Here is a 21145-nt window from a genome sequence, read left to right as displayed (position 1 = left end):
TGTAAATACAGACAAATACTTCCCCAATTACTTCTAGATAATACTCAAAGGGATCACCATTGTGCTTATTCAGAACAGAAGTCTTCTTGCTTTGTCGCCTCAGAGCAGACATGAAGGATGTCTTGTGGTTACTTGGTGTTGTGTCCATCACACAAGGTACATTTCCTTTTCTGATCACGTTACAAAGCATTATCAACAGCAACAGGCATTTAAGATATTTACAATTTATTTATAGGTGTCACTGCCCAGATCTCATTACTAGAATCTGGACCTAGGACGGTGAGACCATCAGACACTCTGACCTTGACCTGTAAAGTGTCCGGTGCCTCCCTCACCGACAGCTCTAACATATATGCTGTACCCTGGATACTGTCCTCCGAATGGGGAGGTCTGAAATGGCTGGGGGTAATTTGGTATAATGGTAACCTTAATTATGCCCAGTCTCTCCAGGGACGTATAACTATAACAAGAGACACAAATAAAGGAGAAGTTTATTTCACACTCACTGGAGTGAAACCTCAAGAATCGGGGACATATTATTGTGTACGGTACACAATGTGGCAAAGTATCAGCAGACGTGTACAGAAGTGTATCGATGTTTTACTGTATGAATAACATGAGTGGTTAGGTTTTTTTTTTTCCCATCTACAGTATCACAGCTACGAAAAAAAACATATAGAAAGGTGGCAAATTATTGGGAATACTTTATTTGATCAGTTGCCATAACATTTGTACAGTCAGTACAAAAACTTATTCAGTTCACCTCAGATCTACTATCAGATTTGATGGCTTTATTGCCATAAAAGGATGTCTTTATTTGCTCGCAAATTACTTTTGAAAAAAAAAACATTTTTCTAACATTAAAATTCTTAATCTATTTGTAGCCCAAGAAGAGCTGGAGGCACTCCAGATACTAAAGAAAATTTAACTCGAACTTTTGGGTATGTTCCCTAGTAATATTAAAAAATAATAAAAAAAAAAAAAAAGTTAACCACATTCCCACCCTTGTCTCCCTGCCCCCATGTTGAGATCTTTGTGCGCCTAGTCTGTGAGGAGTTATTGAAGGTCTCCCAATTTGGGAGTTTTATCACTGACAAGGGTGGCAATATGGTTGCCTGGCCGGTGGATATATACGAGAGGGAAGCCCATCGCCAGCTCAATGACACATCATTATAGATATAGGACACTAATCCAACTTCTAAGTTTATTAATCAATTGAATTCTGGCTTTCAAATGACAGTGGATCAGAATATCATCTAAAAGTGTATTTCAAGCTTTGACCGATTCCCACTCAGTCATCTCCACGTTATACTTTTTGCCAAAAAATAATAAAAGTCTGGTTAAGCCTTCCATCCAACCAATTGTATCCGGCTGTTGAAGCTCAAGTACTCAAGTGAGCCAGTTTCACATTTTTTAAACTATTTAAAATCTTGGGTAATTAAGCACACAAATTTAATTGCATTTTGTCTGAGCTTACATGTCTCACACAGAGACTATTGCAGGAATATGTTAGTTATTCCCCTAGCATGAATGCTTTAGCTTATGATTGCTCCATGCCATAGAAATGAAGAAGTACATGACCCCACAGAAAAGTCTCTGGTAACACCCAGTTGGGCTCATCATAAATTATAACTAAAAAGCAGCACACTGTAATGCTAAGTATGCGAACATGAGATATATGAAATATGAATAGCATTACTGCTGTAGAAAATAGAAATAAATGAGAAATCTCAGCGCATAAATTGGCCAATTCATGTGTACCTGGTAGCCGCGGTAAGGCGTTTCTCAAAAGACCAGGACCCTATCAATGTGAACTCCTCTCCTAGAGACTATGTCTGCTTGTGTGTGGGATAATAAGATCCTGCTGTAATTAAAGTCACCTGTGGCCTAGAGGCGGAGTGCTCAGTCAAAGATTATACATAGAAACAGAGAAAACTTTCTGGCACTTCCAAAATAAGAAATAGGTGTGAACAGGTGCTTACTTAGGAGCAGCTACCTCCATAAACAACTAACAAACAAAGCAGGACACTAACACTAAGTATGCGAACATAGTACTAGGTACACATGAATTAGCCAATTTATGCGCTACGCTTTCTCATTTATTTCTATTTTTCTACAGCAGTAATGCTATTCATATATTTCCTGTTTCCATATTTAGCGTAAGGGTATGTGCCCACGTAGCGTTTTACAAGTGTTTATGCTGCGGAACTTCCACAGCGTAAACGCTTGTGAAACGCTAGGTAATCCGTCCCCCATAGTCCCCAATGAGAAGCCGCAATTTCAATGCCCATGCTGCGGATTTTTCCGCAGTGTTTTTGATGCGCTCAATAATCCGCAGCATGTCCATTATTTTTGCGTTTACGCATGCGGAATTGCCTTGTCAATGCAATAAAAAAAAAGCAAGGCAATTCCGCATGTCATAAACGCGTGTAAAACGCTTGTCAAATTCCGCAAGCGTTTTTCCGGGGAAGGACATGCAAAAATGAATGCAGAAATTTTCTGCTTCATTTCTGCAACGTGGGCACATAGCCTTACAGTGTGCTGCTTTGTTAATTGTATATGGCGGTAGCTGCTCCTAGTAAACACCTGTTCATACCTATTTCTTGTTTTGGAAGTGCTGGACAGTTTTTTCTCCATCATCAGAAATTATAACCTTAATTCAAGCTAATATCTCTGCAACAGAGAAAATAAATAAAAAAAAGATGTTTCATTCCGCTCTACAGCCACTAATTCATGAGGTGACCAATTTAATATGATCAAACTGGAGAAAGATAATATCAAAACCCTTACCGATCAAGGATTTTTTCATTTCTGTACATTCATTTCTTCCTCCCCAGCCACAGGGCTGTGGAGTCTGTAAGTCAAACCTCCGACTCCTCAATTTCCATGACACCAACTCCACGACTCTGGCTCCCTCATACATGGCTCATGTTTAAGTGATAAATTTACTGCAGCACAAATTCATCTCAGCTAAAAGTCTAGACCCTTAGATCAGGAATAGGACATTTCATAACTTTCCCAAATTCTTCTCCCCCATCAATATAGCCATATGCGGACTTATTTCTTGCTGGAAAAAATGTCGTTTTAAATTACACCATTCACACAAAGTATTGCAAAACAGAAAGAAAAATCCAAATAAGGTAAAGGGTTAAACATCAAAAAAAAAAAAAAAAAAAAAAAAAGCAATTCAGCCATATTATTTTTTGCTTCTGTTTTGTAAAAATGACCATGTAACATAAATCTCCTGGTCCGTACCATTACAGCTACACCAAACTTGCGAAAAAAATTATAATAATTTGTGGCCATTTACTGAGACCTGTAATGTTTGGCCTTTTCCATCAATAAAGCTTGGCGAGGGTTTGCTTTTTGAGAGGCGAGCTGAGGAGTGGTGGTTCCATTTTGAGGAACATATGTTTTGTCTTTTCATTTATTTTTCAGGGAAGTACGGTGACTATAAAAACAGTAATTCAGGCAATTCCTTTTTTTCTTTTGCCTTAAATTTTATATATCAAACTTCTATTTATGTCCGAATTCCAATTTTTTATTTCTTTACTTTTAATCTGAGAAAAAATATTTGTGTATATGGCTGTGTGCCCACGATGCGTTTAAGCATTTTCGCAGGGGCAAAAATGCTGCAGAAACGCTTAAAAAACGCTTGGTAGAAGGTCTGCCATGTTCCCCAATGATAATCCGCATGTGCTGTGCACATGATGCAGAAATTTCCGCTACGGATTATCATTGCGGAAAAAAACGCAGCACTACCAATTATTTTGCGGAAGCGCTGCGTTTTCACCGCCATTGACTTGCATTGAAACGCATGGATTCTGCATCACTGTATATGTAGATGAGCATTCCATGCGTTCTAATGTGCGGCTGGTACCCGGGTCTAGAGGAGAGGAGACTCTCCTCTGGACCTGGGTACCATAGAAACTGTGAAAAAAAGAATAAAATAAAAAAAAGTTATATTTACCTTCTGACGGCCCCCGCTGCACTCGTCCTCACATGCCAGCAGATCGCGGTGGACTGAAGGACCTGCGCTGATGTCAGTCATGTGACGGGTCACGCGATGCTGACGTCTGCAGGTCCTTCAGTGTACCGCGATCTGCCGGCAAGGGAGAACGGAGGGAAGCAAGACTCTGGGGGCCATCAGAAGGCAAGTATATATTTATTTTTTTACCATTCTTTCGGTCACACTATATAAATCTATGCCGGTACATGGATTTATATAGTGTGACCAAGTTGTCAAGCACTTTACAAGTGATGCTAAAAATCGCTTGGAAAGCGCTTGTCAATCCGCATGCAGAAATGCAAGTGAAGAACGCTTCACATCCGCATGTCCCTGGCAGGAAAAACGCATGTACAATCCGCATGTACAATCCGCATGCGTTTTTTCTGCCAGGGAGATGCAGAAACGCTCAGGAAAAATCCTGAGCATTTCTGCATCGTGGGCACATAGCCTATTATACATTTTATTTTTTACTTCATTTTTTAGACCCCTTAAGGGAGTCAAATCTGAAATTGTTTCAACACTGCTTCTATATACTGTAATTCCACACTATTTCTCTATATAGAGAAAATAATGGTCTCCACAGGAGTACCAAGATGGCACACATGGAGACTATTAGAGATTCCCTATCGACCATGGCAACTCATCGACTCTCACCCTCCGAGCCGAATGCCGTAAATGTTGCAGTCATCGATTAACAGCATCAGCAAAAGGCCAAGAATAAAAAAAAAATAAAAAAAAAAAAGAATTGCATACTGTATGATTAACTATACTCAGCTATTTCAGCCAGTCTCCATAGGAAATAAAGAGAATGGCAGCAATAAGAAATGTATCATATACAGATCTGATATCTAAGAAATAGATGATGGCTAACTGGTGAAAATGTTACTTGCGGCCCAGTTCTGAATTGATGGCACTGCTGGACATCTTTTGATTCTGAAGGGAAGTAAGCAGAATATATCCTTTATATGTTGCATTAAGTTTCCTTGGTCAACCACTGCATCTACAGTTCTCAATGTTGACATTTCTTGGTATCGTCAATGCTGGTAAATACAGGCAGCACTGTGGCTTAGTGGTCAACATTTTTGCTTTGTAGAGCTGGGGGTTGGGGGTTCAAATCCTACAGAGGAAAACATCTGCAATGAGTTTGTATGGGTTACCTCACATTTTTTAGAGACTTACTGCTAGGTAATTTAGATTTTGAACCTCATCACCAATGAGGTCTGTAAAGCACTGTGAAAATTAATAGTACTATATAAGTGAGTAAAATACATACTTATTCATGGTGTAATACCATCATAGAAGCGTCTGGCTCAAAATTTACTCTGCAGCAGGACAACAACTCCAAACATACAGCCTAGGTCACTAAGAATTATCTTCAGCATAAAGGAGAACAAAGATTTCTGGAAGTAATGATATGTATCCCACAGAGCCCTGATCTCAATTATGTCTGGAATAACATGAAGAGATAGAAAGATCTGTGCAAGCCTACATAAACAAAAGATCTGTGGTTAGTTCTCCAAAATGTTTGGAACAATTTCCCTGCGGAGAGCCTTCAAAAACTGTGTGCACTAATACCTAGCTTTAATAGCAAAGAATGGTCACACCAAATATACTTGACAGATTTCTTTTTTGTTCATTCATTTTGCTTATTTTTATAAATTAACATGTCTTGCTCTATGCCCTGAAAAGGATCTGGATTGTAACGTATGGAAGTTTATTCCAAAAGTGGTAAGCTGATCCAATATTTTTTCTTTCTTCATTTTTTTATCCATACCGGAATAATACGTTTGCAAAGTACTGTCCTTTCCTGGAACTTTCATTTTTCAAGTGAGTGGCTTAAAAAAAAAAAAAGAGGCATTGCTTAATCAGAAAGGCATGGATTACAATGCAACATCACGTCAATATTGTGCCAAACCTTTAGCACAAATTAATGATATAAACTAATGCAGCCAATTGGTGGTGTAAGGTTAGACAAAAAAGTTGAAAAGGCAAAAAACATGGTGGATCATGAAAAGTGCATCCTCATCCATTTACTCCAAATTCCCTATAGGTGATAAAAGTGCATCTTTAAAATGAGACAAAACTTTAATAATTTCCCAATAATACTCATACTTGTGTTAAGGAAATATTTTATTCCATAATTATTTGTTAAACCATAGCATTACCTCTGCATTGAGCCAAGAAGAGAAGAAACTTTATAAGAAATAATTTTACATGTGATATATAGCATGATGAATTATAGTTAACACAATATGTAATCAAGTTAAAAAAACAAAACAAACAAAAAAAAAAAAAAAAATCATAAGGTTACACATGGTATACAATAATAAGTTCCAGCAATGGCATATACTTAGAAAATGCAGGAACATTACTGAGCTGTATAGTTTGTGCTCTGTGGTTTTACATCAACAAGCATTGTTAATACAAAGGCGGCATAGGCATAGAAGTTAGCAGTCAACTAAACAATCACTGTGCAGAAAAATTAACTAGACATACAGATAGAATAAAGTAAATGTGAAATATATCTGTATCACCCATTCAGTTTAAGGAGAATGATTAAGCATGCACGGACAACTTTTGAAGAGGAAAAAAAACAAAAAACATTTCTCATTCTAAGTAATAAGGTCCCACTAGCAATCACAATTTGTAGCTTACCACTTGCTGTGCCATGAAACATAAAACTAGAAAATCTATTTAATGTGAACATTTTGCCCAGAGAATTACCATATTTTTTCTGACTAAGACGCAACTAGGTTTTAGAGCAGGAAAATAGAAAAAAAAATAAAGTAAAAAAATGAGGTGATGAAGCACCCCATCCTGGCAGCTGCAGGAGCCAGCGCCTGCGGCTAACACCGTGCCTGCTATTAAAGATAATGAATACGCACTACTCTCTACTCCCATGGGAGTAGGGAGCAGTGAATATTCATTTTAACAGCAGGCAGTGTGTTACCTGCAGCAGGCGGCTCCTGCCTCCTGTGACCCGCTCCTCCAGCGCCTCCTCCCCCTACACTCACCACCATCCACAGCCAGACCTTACATCCGGACAGTAAGATGCAACCACCCCCCCCTCCCATTTTCCTCCAAAATTTGAGGGGAAAAAAAATGTGTGTCTTATATACCATATTTTTCAGACTATATTTTAATTACCACACAATTAAACAAAAAAAAAAAAAAAAAAAAAAACACACACAACAACACACACACACACACACACACACACACACACACACACGTCAAAACATATCCAGCAGGAAATAAAACCTTGTCTGGGTATCAGAATCCTTACATCCAATCTATGTGCAGTCCTTTAGTTCAAAGCTCCACCTGAGGGCAAACCCTCCTTTTCCAGATTTTTGGACAGAAGTCCTCTTTACAGAGCTAGCTGATAGGAATACCAAGTCCTGTAATACAACATGGATTCTAACTTGGCCTTTGTAAATAACAGCAGTATGAATGAAGAGAACTTTGTTTCTTCACATAGCTTATTCAGATAAAAGTTAGGCTAAAATAAGAAAACAAAAACATATCTAACCTACTGTCGGCATTTCTGTAAGTAGGCTTTATAAAAAAATATAAATAAATAAAAAAAAAAAAAACTTCCTAATTAGTAAAAAATAAATACATTGAAGAGGTTGTCTGGTCTAAAACGACAAGTCTGCAGTCAGTCATTATGTGACTGCAGACTTGTGCATTCTGCACGCTGTGAGGAACCTCCGGTGTCAGCGACAGGAATTACAGTCATGTGACTGCAAGCATGCACTATGCTAACTCCCTGCCAGAATCTGACTGGACTGTTTACAGCCTCATGGAGTACATTTGCATGGAGCGCACCAGAAGCATGCATTTCGCATAATCACATGACTGCCGTTTCCCCAAGCTGACTTCACAGAATCCTCACCGTGCACAGTGTGTACACTGTCAGAGTGACTGCACACGTCTCGTTTTAGAGATTGGACAACCCCCTCAAGCAAATATAAAAAAAAAAAGAGAATTGAGAAAATTTATATATATATTATATATATATATATATATATATATATATATATATATATATATATATATATATATATATATATATATATATATATTTTGCATAAACACTTGTCTAGCTTTTCTAGGACCGACCCATGTTGTCATCACATTCAAAACTACAGTTCGCAGAAACATTAATATTTTACTACAAATTCTGAAAACTTAAGTTTACTTAAAGGAGTCACAAAAAGAAAACAGCAGCACTCTGTAAGGACCAAGACATATGCAAACACTGAAAACATGAAAGGCATGTTTACACCGCGTGCAGAATTATTAGGCAAATGCGTATTTTGATCACATGATACTTTTATACATGTTGTCCTACTCCAAACTGTATAGGCTTGAGAGCCAACTCCCAATTAAGTAAATCTGGGGATGTGCATCTCTGTAATGAGGAGGGGTGTTGACTAATGACATCAACACCCTATATAAGGTGTGCTTAATTATTAGGCAACTTCCTTTCCTTTGGCAAAATGGGTCAGAAGAGAGATTTGACGGGCTCTGAAAAGTCCAAAATTGTGAGATGTCTTGCAGAGGGATGAAGCAGTCTTGAAATTTCCAAACTTTTGAAGCGTGATCACCGAACAATCAAGCGTTTCATGGCAAATAGCCAACAGGGTCACAAGAAGCGTGTTGGCCAAAAAAGGCGCAAAATAACTGCCCATGAATTGGGGAAAAATCAAGCGTGAAGCTGCTAAGATGCCATTCGCCACCAGTTTTGCCATATTTCAGAGCTGCAATGTTACTGTAGTATCAAAAAGCACAAGGTGTGCAATACTCAGGGACATGGCCAAGGTAAGGAAGGCTGAAAAACGACCACCTTTGAACAAGAAACATAAGATAAAACGTCAAGAATGGGCCAAGAAATATCTTAAGACTGATTTTTCAAAGGTTTTATGGACTGATGAAATGAGAGTGACTCTTGATGGGCCAGATGGATGGGCCAGAGGCTGGATCAGTAAAGGGCAGAGAGCTCGACTCCGACTCAGACGCCAGCAAGGTGGAGGTGGGGTACTGGTATGGGCTGGTATCATCAAAGATGAACTTGTGGGGCCTTTTCGGGTTGAGGATGGAGTGAAGCTCAACTCCCAGACCTACTGCCAGTTTCTGGAAGACAACTTCTTCAAGCAGTGGTACAGGAAGAAGTCGGTATCATTCAAGAAAAACATGATTTTCATGCAGGACAATGCTCCATCACATGCATCCAACTACTCCACAGCGTGGCTGGCCAGTAAAGGTCTAAAAGAAGAAAAAATAATGATATGGCCCCCTTGTTCACCTGATCTGAACCCCATAGAGAACCTGTGGTCCATCATAAAATGTGAGATCTACAGGGAGGGAAAACAGTACACCTCTCGGAATAGTGTCTGGGAGGCTGTGGTGGCTGCTGCACGCAATGTTGATCGAAAACAGATCAAGCAACTGACAGAATCTATGGATGGAAGGCTGTTGAGTGTCATCATAAAGAAAGGTGGCTATATTGATCACTATTTTTTGGGATTTTGTTTTTGAATGTCAGAAATGTTTATTTCTACATTTTGTGCACTGATATTGGTTTACCTGGTGAAAATAAACAAGTGAGATGGGATTATATTTGGTTTTTATTAAGTTGCCTAATAATTCTGCACAGTAATAGTTACCTGCACAAACAGATATTCTCCTAAGATAGCCAAATCTAAAAAAAAAAAAAAAACACTCCAACTTCCAAAAATATTAAGCTTGGATATTTATGAGTCTTTTGGGTTGATTGAGAACATAGTTGTTGATCAATAATAAAAATAATCCTCTAAAATACAACTTGCCTAATAATTCTGCACACGGTGTAGAAGGATAGTTACCCATCAGTGGGAGGTCACCTTGCCGTGGCTGATGGGTATACATGAATTGGCCAATTTATGTGCTAAGAACCTTCATTTTTTTTTTTTTTAAGTACACTTTATTTAGCAACAATGTAGTTTAGATCTTATATTTTCAGTGTTTGCATATATCTTGGCCCTTACAGAGTGCTGCTGTGTTCTCTTTTTGTATGTTATGCGGTCATTGCAGCTTGCACTTGGTCACACCATATGGAGGTGCTGGTCAGGTTTTTTTTGTTTTCTTGCACTTAAAAAGGAGTTGTCCATTACTCAGATATTAGTGACAGACAACCAACACCCCGACCAATCAACAGTTCAAGTGACAGCTGGATGTACACAGTGTACAGAAAAGAAACAGCACAGTTCTGTACACTGTAGGGGCTCAGGTTCTATTGGGAGCTGTGCAGAAGCAACTGAGAACAGCGACTATAAAGTGTATTGAGACGTGCTGTTCCAGGTTCACATACTGACTAAAGAGGACAGTGGTGCAAAAAGCCAATTGGCAGGGGTGATGCGTGTCAGAATCCGACCGATCCTTGGGATAAGTCATTAATATCTAAACAGTGGACAACCCATTAAGGTGTTCCAGTGCTGTGCCCAAGACATCAACATTTCCTGCTTTCCTCGGTCCGATTTCTGCTTTATAACATGCTTCCTGCTAGTAAACCAGCATGTTCAACATGACAGGTTTTGTCTAATTAGGCCATGAATTATAAATGGCACAAAAGTCAGTGAATAAAATATAACTCAAAACTGTTAGTCCTAAAGAAGGCAACTTTGATAGATTTGTTTTTTTTTAGAATATCCCTTTGCATTTTAAAGGCAACATGTTTACAATAGTTACAAAAAAAAAATAGAAGATGAAGGCAGATCTTTATTCCCATGCCATTTCACTGATCATTCATTACCATTAATGACGATTAACTGCCCCTAAAGGAGTTTTCCCACTATAAGGAGCAATGTTATATAAACCTACAAGATTCCATAACTTCTTAATTGCTGAGGTCCCAACTAGCAGAAACTCCATGATTTGTAAAACATATGGATTACCAGTTCACACGAATAGTTATATCAACGTACCCTCTAAAAGAAAAAGCCCTGAAAATTTGCAGTGCTAGAAATTTGCCAATTGGACATCATTCTTTTGTTTTAGGGATTGTGTGGGGCCTAAAGGTGGCAGACCTCATCTGTTTTGCATGTCTTTCTAACAATAGATTTTAATTAATCTGCATATAGGATCTGTGTCAAAAATATTGTCTTCCAATAAGTGTCATTTCCAGACTCCAAAATAGGTGTTTGAGCAATTAAGAGCCGTGAACAAAGTTATGTGCAATCGTTTCTAAACACAGACTATCTAACCGCGTCTCATTCACATAGCATATAGCCACATCATTTGAGCGGGTCTCTGTGGTTGTAAACTTCAATAAAGTTTTCAGTCTTTGGAAGGGGCCACAGATCTGGTCATTTTCCATTGTGCTCACTGGAATAATAAGCAAAAGTTTGAGAAATTTGCCCAACTCATTGAAAAATTCCTTAACTTCAGGACTAACTGACTTGTAAAGGCCTACAGCCTCAGATAGAGAACTGTAGCTGTTTTTGTGAGCAAACATTTCTAACTGGACCTTTAGCATACGAACATTGAACTCTGGATATTTAGAAAGGACTCCAAGTTTTTGCTCAATAACATTGTCAGATTCCCCTTTGCCTGCACAAAGCAAAACATCTTCAAGAATGCAGTATTCCATAAAGCCTTGTTGGAAGAACTGGTTGTCCAGCTGTGAAACGATTGCATCGATCATTCTGAAATACTCAGTTTTAAAGTAATCCTCTTTAGAAACAGCAATTTGTGGTTGCACCGCTTCCGTATTTTGAGAGCACAGTCTCGGCTGCGGAATGGATAAAGGTGACAGGTTAAGTTTTATGACAAATTCTTCTGCTTGCCTTAGGAAATCCAGCACAGGAGCTTCTTGGCGCACCCTTGTCAATATTTCTTTTACCATCTTTATTTTTTTCAAAGTGTTCAACATTAGCCTGTTCTGGTCGTCAAAATTAATGTTCAGAATATTTAACGACTCCAGTACTGCCCTTACAGTGAGCAAACTCGTAATTGTATTGCCGTCGATGAACTCTAGTAACAAAGCGTGAGCTTTTACACCGGAAACACCTGCATGGGTTTGCATCTCTCTTAGACCATCTATGATCAAACCATAGTGCTGAATTACAGTATTTATCAGTGCCAAGTTAACATACCAGTTAGAAGAACATAAAAGCCTTGTATGGCATGGAACATTTGAGGTCACCTCAGCAAATAAAAATTTAAACTTTGACATTTTGCTAAATAATTTGCACAGATTGTTTACAGAATATACAGCCTGCTGCAATATCGGGCTTGAATGGCTAGCATTTCTTGCTAAAAAATTACCGCAAGGAGCTCCACAATGGACAAACCTGGCTAAAGGTTGTTTCTGTTTCAGCAAAGTTTGAGACTCCATGTAGCTAGAAGATGTAACAGATGATCCCTCAAATGCAATTCCTCTTAGAAGATCAATAGGCAAAGAATGTCGATCAAGAATATCTAAGATGAGATTTGCAGCAGAAGTACCAGTGTCCTCCATTGGATCAAGAAATCCAATAAATTCCTCTTGAGGGTGCATGTCTGAGTCCAAGTATCGCAAAAAGAGGCTCAGCTGATGAGACTCTGAATTTTGAATGCTGTCTATTATTATGGAGTAGTACATTGAGCCTTGATTAACTTCTCTTGTGATTAAAGATGTGATCTCATTGCTCATTAAACCAATTATTTCGTGCTGGATCTCGTGACTAGTGAAATTTTGATTAGTCATGAGCCAGTATTTAAACACATCATTGTCTTGACCTAAAAACTTCAGAAGTTCAAACAAACTCTCTTCAATTGATTCGTGAGTCTGAAATGTGTGACCTCTATGAATCAAAAACCGTATGGAACTAATCAGTTTGCTTAAGCATAGCGTTGGAATAGCCTGTCTAACTTTTCGTTGCTGTTCCAAAGCAGCTTCTCTCTTCTGATTCTGTAAGGCATGCATTAATTTCCAAGTGGCAAACTCATGGCTTTTAGACTTTTGATGAGAACCAAACTTTTCCCGAGCCTTTTTCCAATTCGAAAACCCTACTGCTGTAAATACCGAATCTCTTCTCCTGGTGGAACCCAAAAGGCCCATGCTCTCTGCTTTTCCACAAGTAAAACAGAGAACACCTTTCAGCTGGGGGTTATAATGAAGCCATGGAAAATCAGTATACCAAGCACTCTGGAATCTTAGTTTCCTGGTTCCAAAACACTGTGGGGGCACAAGTTCTGCAGATGGCTGAAATGGTTTATCAACTTCAAAAAATTTTGTAGTGCTTTCATCTATTGGACAATGGTAATTTGTGCCAGAATCCAATACTTCCTCAGCAAAGGCATTCAAGCTTATATCAGCTTCATGTGAATGGCTGCTTGACTGCGTAACATCATCACTGTACAGACCAAAGCCTTTCAACCAAGCCTCTTCACAGCTGTCCGCTTCATCCTCATCTTTAATTTCTTTCTTAATTATGTCCATATTCACTGGACAAAATCTTTTTTCCTCCACTGCTATTAATTCATCATCATGTGGTCGCTTGAATGCTGGGTAAGCAGAATCCTAAAAACACAAAAGAAAAGAAATTACTTTTGCTACGCTATTTTTTGATATTACAGAAACACTGACGTTTAGCAAGTCATCCCCTATACTTAGAATGAAAGAGCAAGACTGTAACCACTCACCTAATCATTGAGTGCTATACCAGCAAAGCTCCCAGAGACTTTATTGATGGTGGCATTGACCTGTGCCAATAATATGGCTAAGAACAGTTTTACACATGCAGGTTTAGCTGTCCTTCTGACCTAAACTTAGCAGTCTTATAGGCCCCCCATTGATCTAATACTGATTACCTTGACCCATCTCTAAGGATAGGTAATTAATATCATAAGGCTGGACTACTCATTTAACACCTTCCCGACATGTGACATACATGTACATCACAATCCAGGTGCAGATGTATTCAGGCCCAGGAGCTGATGACAACCCTTATCTAGGAAACGCTGGGTTTTATACAGCTGACACTGGCATATAATAGCAGCAATCAGAGATGAGGAATGTGTGGAAAAATGCAGCAAAGCAAGAATGCTTTAAAACAATAGAAGTGTTTAATGTTTACCAATTAATAAAATGTAAAGTGAAAGAATAAAAGAGAAAGCCAATTCACATCAATATTTGGTGACCACACTGTACCTTAAGAAAATAGCATCAAGGTCTTCTAGGTACACTTGCATGCAATTTAAAAAAAAAAAAAACAACTTGAGTGAGATGTTGTTCCTAACATTTTAGAGAAATAATCACAGATCTGTGGATGTAGGCCAAAACACATCCTTTCATCTCTCCATGTAATCCCAAAAACTCAAGGATGTCGAAATCAGGGCTCTGCGTGGGGCCAGATCATTACTTCCAGGGCTCCATGTTCTTCTTTACACTAAATTTTAGTTGTTAATAACAGGGTCAATGTCTGGGGTTATTGTCCTGCTGCAGAATAAATTTGGAGCCAATCAAACATACTCTGATGGAGAAGTATCTGTTTAAATTCTTCAGCATTGAGGACACCTAGAAATGGGCAGTATTGAGGACCGTAAATGCAGTGGTCAACCAAGGAAACTTAGTGCAGCAGATGAAAGATACACCATGCTTGCTTACTTTCAAAACGGGAAGATGTTCAGCAGTGCCATCAGCTCACAACTAGCACTAACCAATGGAACCCAGATACACCCATCTACTGTTCAGAGAAGTCTGGCTAGAAGCGGTGTTCGTGGAGTACTCATGGGGAAAAAAGCCATACATTCAAGCTGGAAACAAGGCCAACTGACTCAATTATGCACAAAAACATTACAACTGGAGTGCAGGAAAATGGCAGCAGGGGCTCTGGACTGATTATTCAAAATGTAAAATATTTGGCTGCAACAGAAGGCAGTTTGTCGCAGAAGTGCTGGAGAGCAGTATGATAGTTAGGTAACAGTAAGGCATGGTGAAGGTTCCTTACAAGTTTGTGGCTGCACTTTAGCAAATGGAGTGTACAATGTGGTCAATATTAATGGTGTTATCAGTGCAGAGAAATGCAGGCAGATACTTATCCATCATGCAATACCATCAAGGAAGTGTCTTATTGGCTCCAAATTTATTCTGCACAGGACAAAAAATCCAAACATATACAGCCAACGTCATTATGAATGATCTTCAATGTAGAGAAGAGAAATGAGTCCTGGAAGTGATATGGACCCCACAGAACCCTGACCTCAACTTTGAGTCTGTCTATGATTACATCAGGAGACAGATGGATTTGCACAAGCCTACATCCATGGAAGATCAGTGGTTAGTTCTCCAAGATGTTTGGAACAATCTGAATGTAGACTTATCTTAAAAACTGTGCTCAAGTGTACCTACAATTGATACTTTAATGCTGTTTTGATGACAAAGGGTGGACACACCAAATTTTAATTTGATTTAGATTTTTTGTATCTTTTGTTCATTCACTTTGCATTTTGTGAATTGGTAAAAATAAACTATTAACATTTCTCATTTTAAAGCATTCTTACTTTGTAACATGTTTTCAAAATGTGCCTAAAACTTTTGCACAGTACTATAGACCTACAAAAGAATAAATATATGTACAAATTTGGAATCAATAAAATCATACTGACTTTGAGAATCATGTTTCCAGATCACTTGTTGCGCACAATGTAAGTCATAAAACAAACCCCCCCAAAAAAGGTGGAATTGTATTTCTTTAAGATTTCACCACAATTTTTTCTCCTGTTTCCTAGTACATTATATGGCAAAATATATGGTATTCAAAATTATAACTCGTCCCGCAAAAAAAAAAAAAAAAAAAAGCCAACATAAGGCTGTGTCAATTAAAAAATGTATTCTCTTGGAAGAGGGAGAAGGAGAATAAAAACTTAGAAATTAAAGTTGGCCACAACTGAAAGGTGTTAATAAAAACTCATGTTCGGTTAACCAGTGCAAAGATCGCTCAGGCCTGGGTTGCCCATTTCTTGGCATCTGCTAAATGACCGGAGTGTGAAAAAAAAAAAAAAAAAATATCACACCCATATACTCCCTTTTCCAGACCAGCCGTGTTCCTGCCTTTCTGGCACAATGTCTCTCGATAGAAACATCATAATGTTATGTCAAATGTTATGTCAAAAGACAGCTGCAGTCAATCAGTGGCTGTTGATCAACTGCAGCATTCCTGTATTTCATCAGACTCCGTGGAAGTCCAATCTGACAGAATAGTGAAGGTTGCAGCCACTGTTTAGCTGCAGCGTTCACATAATGCCAACAAAAACATTGCAGGAATGATGCAGGTTGGAGAGATGAGGGTTTTTCATTAATCTTCACCACTTTAGTAGATGAGGGGTTGTCGGCTACTTTAATCACACCTGCATTAGGCCACATTCACACGTTCAGTATTTTATATCAGTACTTGTAAGCCAAAACCAGGAGTGGGACAATCAGAGGAAAAGTATAATAGAAACACGTCACCACTTCTGTATTTATCACCCACATACTGAGGTAAAATACTGACCAAATACTGAACGTGTGAATGTAGCCTTGTGGTATGTGCACAAGTCTTTTAGACATACCCACAAGTAGAAGATGCTTCAGGAAAAGATGTTTTTTTAAACTGTATATATAAACTGGAGAATAAAGGAATTGCCCTGACCAGTCTCTTCATCGCTTTCAAAGCTCGAAGTGGTTAAAAGAAGCTGAAAAAGGTTGAACACAGCAAGTCGTTTTGACATTTCAGTACATACGCTCATTCTCTTAAGCAGGATTAAATTTAGTTTGAACGACACCACTTGCTGCAATGTACTAAAAAAAAGGGGGAAATCATTTTTTGAGGCAAAAATCCTGTAAGAAAACAGCAATCCAGACATTGTTTTTTGGGTTTTGTTTTCTCCTCTCCCCCCAACTTTCACTATGTAGTAAAATTAGCCTGCTACCTTTGTTCTATGGGTCAGTATCGTTATGGTGAAAATTAAAGGGAACCTGTCACGTCCTAGTTGCTATCACTGCCCCCATTGCTTTGATAGTGATGCAATGTGCATCACTAACAAGCTGTTTTCATGAAAATCGGTGGTAGTATAATGATGTTATAACGTTTTATATACACTGCTCAAAAAAATAAAGGGAACACTCAAACAACAGAATATAACTGCAAGTAAATCAAACTGTCCACTTAGGAAGCAACACTGATTGACAATCAATTTCACATGCTGTTGTGCAAATGGAATAGACAATAGATGGAAATTATTGGCAATTATCAAGACACCCTTAATAAAGGAGTGGTTCTGCAGGTGGGGACCACAGACCACATCTCAGTACCAATGCTTTCTGGCTGTTGTTTTGGTCACTTTTGAATGTTGGTTGTGCTTTCACACTCGTGGTAGCATGAGACGGACTCTACAACCCACAGAAGTTGCTCAGGTAGTGCAGCTCATCCAGGATGGCACATCAATGCGAGCTGTGGCAAGAAGGTTTGCTGTGTCTGTCAGCGTAGTGTCCAGAGGCTGGAGGCGCTACCAGGAGACAGGCCAGTACACCAGGAGAAGTGGAAGGGGCCGTAGGAGGGCAACAACCCAGCAGCAGGACTGCTACCTCCGCCTTTGTGCAAGGAGGAACAGAAGGAGCACTGCCAGAGCCCTGCAAAATGACCTTCAACAGGCCACAAATGTGCATGTGTCTGCACAAACGGTTAGAAACCGACTCCATGAGGGTGGTATGAGGGCCCGATGTCCACAGATGGGGGTTGTGCTCACAGCCCAACATCGTGCAGGATGCTTGGCATTTGCCACAGAACACCAGGATTGGCAAAGTCGCCACTGGCACCCTGTGCGCTTCACAGATGAAAGCAGGTTCACACTGAGCACATGTGACAGACGTGACAGAGTCTGTCACGTCTGACCCACTGCCAAACCGGTCAGTAATGGTGTGGGGTGGACAGAACAAAGTATTCAATGAGAATATTATTCATTCAGATCTAGGATGTGTTATTTGAGTGTTCCCTTTATTTTTTTGAGCAGTGTATATAAAACGTTATAACATCATTATACTACCACCGATTTTCATGAAAACAGCTTGTTAGTGATGCACATTGCATCACTATCAAAGCAATGGGGGCAGTGATGGCAACTAGGATGTGCCAGGTTCCCTTTAATAAGTTGGTATCTATCAGCATACTCTGAGTGCCATAACTTTAGTTTTATGGTCAAGAATCATAGTACAGCTGGTTATTTGTGGGGCCAGCTGGGTTTTATATTGACATTAGTATGGTAAAATACACAATCTCCTAAGACGCCCAGCCGTAAGCGTTTCTTTGGGGACAAGCATGGCAGCTTTCAGTATGCCCCCGGATGCCAACACTAGACTATGAGCACCAGGTGGCAGAGTTGAGGTGGAGGGTATTGGCTGACAAAAGGGACACCCCTAAATAACGTAAAGCGGTGTCATCTAATGGGTTAAACTGCTGCCATGGGAACTAGCGCCATACATGTACTGAGCGCCCCCGCCATATATGTATCACAAATGTAGCCAAAGAGTTAATTACATTGTTCTTCTGTCCCTATTACAGAAAAGCAAAAAAAAAAGGGAAACAAGCATCAGATTACAACACCGAGCAGTGATGTCAGCTATAGAGGGCGGTCTACGGGTGATATATAATAACCAGATCCCATCATATCTACAGCTCGGAGCAGCAGCAGGAAGGAGCCAGAACAGAGACCCCCGCCCACCATGAACACACGAGTACAGGAACCAGCACTTACAGAACTCCCGGCCTCCATGGCACCAGTACTCCTCTCTTCACCAGCTGAGCATAAACTGCACCAGCCCGTCCAACAGCAGATACCACACCTCAGTGGCCTAAAGGACCTTTGATGACGTCATGACCATGTGATTAGTCACGTGAGTGGGCGGAGACCGCAACACTGCTGGAGAAGTTTCATGTTGTTCTTTCTTGTAAACGTGAAAATGGTAGATGCTAAAGGACCTTTGATGACGTCACAGCCATTTTATTAGTCACGTGTGTGGGCGGAGTCAGTCTTCAGGATGTGCTTCTACTAGAACAGTTTCGTATGGTGTGGTTGTGTACGTCATAGTCAGACGTTTGGCCCTACACACCTGCGGCTCCGCACTGTATACCTTATATACACACGGCCCTACACTCACATGCGGCTCCGCACTGTATACCTTATATACACACGGCCCTACACTCACATGCGGCTCCGCACTGTATACCTTATATACACATGGTCCTACACTCACATGCGGCTCTGCACTGTATACCTTATACACATGGTCCTACACTCACATGCGGCTCCGCACTGTATACCTTATATACACACGGCCCTACACACATGCGGCTCCGCACTGTATACCTTATATACACACGGCCCTACACTCACATGCGGCTCCGCACTGTATACCTTATATACACACGGCCCTACACTCACATGCGGCTCTGCACTGTATACCTTATATACACATGGTCCTACACTCACATGCGGCTCCGCACTGTATACCTTATAAACACACGGTCCTACACACATGCGGCTCCGCACTGTATACCTTATATACACATGGTCCTACACTCACATGCGGCTCCGCACTGTATACCTTATATACACATGGTCCTACACTCACATGCGGCTCCGCACTGTATACCTTATATACACACGGCCCTACACACATGCGGCTCCGCACTGTATACCTTATATACACACAGCCCTACACTCACATGCGGCTCTGCACTGTATACCTTATATACACATGGTCCTACACTCACATGCGGCTCTGCACTGTATACCTTATATACACACGGCCCTACACTCACATGCGGCTCCGCACTGTATACCTTATATACACATGGTCCTACACTCACATGCGGCTCTGCACTGTATACCTTATATACACATGGTCCTACACTCACATGCGGCTCCGCACTGTATACCTTATATACACACGGCCCTACACTCACATGCGGCTCTGCACTGTATACCTTATATACACACGGCCCTACACACATGCGGCTCTGCACTGTATACCTTATATACACACGGCCCTACACTCACATGCGGCTCTGCACTGTATACCTTATATACACACGGCCCTACACTCACATGCGGCTCCGCACTGTATATCTTATATACACACGGCCCTACACACATGCGGCTCTGCACTGTATATCTTATATACACACGGCCCTACACACATGCGGCTCTGCACTGTATACCTTATATACACACGGCCCTACACACATGCGGCTCCGCACTGTATACCTTATATACACATGGTCCTCCACTCACATGCGGCTCTGCACTGTATACCTTATATACACACGGCCCTACACACATGCGGCTCTGCACTGTATACCTTATATACACACGGCCCTACACACATGCGGCTCTGCACTGTATACCTTATATACACATGGTCCTCCACTCACATGCAGCTCTGCACTGTATACCTTATATACACACGGCCCTACACACATGCGGCTCCGCACTGTATACCTTATATACACACGGCCCTACACACATGCGGCTCTGCACTGTATATCTTATATACACACGGCCCTACACACATGCGGCTCTGCACTGTATACCTTATATACACATGGTCCTCCACTCACATGCGGCTCTGCACTGTATACCTTATATACACACGGCCCTACACACATGCGGCTCCGCACTGTATACCTTATATACACACGGCCCTACACACATGCGGCTCCGCACTGTATACCTTATATACACACGGCCCTACACACATGCGGCTCTGCACTGTATACCTTATATACACACGGCCCTACACTCACATGCGGCTCCGCACTGTATACCTTATATACACACGGCCCTAAACACATGCGGCTCTGCACTGTATATCTTATATACACACGGCCCTACACACATGCGGCTCTGCACTGTATACCTTATATACACACGGCCCTACACTCACATGCGGCTCCGCACTGTATACCTTATATACACACGGCCCTACACACATGCGGCTCTGCACTGTATACCTTATATACACACGGCCCTACACTCACATGCGGCTCTGCACTGTATACCTTATATACACACGGCCCTACACTCACATGCGGCTCCGCACTGTATACCTTATATACACACGGCCCTACA

At 40.4% G+C, this 21145-nt stretch overlaps 2 protein-coding genes across 3 annotated transcripts in view; one reads left to right on the top strand and one right to left on the bottom strand.

Annotated features, from left to right (window-relative positions):
- LOC141255734 (uncharacterized) overlaps positions 1–21145 on the top strand; it is a 971797-nt gene that overhangs the window by 479481 nt on the left and 471171 nt on the right. The window contains exons 1-2 of one of the 2 annotated variants that reach the window (XM_073671119.1): positions 29–156; positions 236–551. The exons of the other annotated variant lie outside the window; for it this stretch is intronic. Coding sequence (XP_073527220.1) covers positions 111–156; positions 236–551 — 362 coding nt within the window. The 5' untranslated portion in view covers positions 29–110. Of the gene's footprint in view, positions 1–28; positions 157–235; positions 552–21145 lie in introns of those variants that run through there. 2 annotated transcript variants of the gene reach the window in all.
- On the bottom strand, positions 8097–18977 carry LOC141255771 (zinc finger MYM-type protein 1-like). The gene is made up of 2 exons (XM_073671122.1): positions 18770–18977; positions 8097–13556 (listed from the first exon to the last, which is right to left on the bottom strand). Exons 1-2 carry the CDS (start codon positions 18785–18787, stop codon positions 11202–11204), a joined length of 2373 nt encoding a protein of 790 aa, XP_073527223.1. The 5' UTR covers positions 18788–18977; the 3' UTR covers positions 8097–11201.

This window comes from Phyllobates terribilis, unplaced genomic scaffold, assembly GCF_046119375.1.
Source record: "Phyllobates terribilis strain yellow unplaced genomic scaffold, ASM4611937v1 Scaffold_1__5_contigs__length_1240528914, whole genome shotgun sequence".
Classification (NCBI taxonomy): domain Eukaryota; kingdom Metazoa; phylum Chordata; class Amphibia; order Anura; family Dendrobatidae; genus Phyllobates; species Phyllobates terribilis.
Note: the sequence above shows the minus strand (reverse complement) of the source record. Positions and strands in the feature narration are given on the sequence as shown.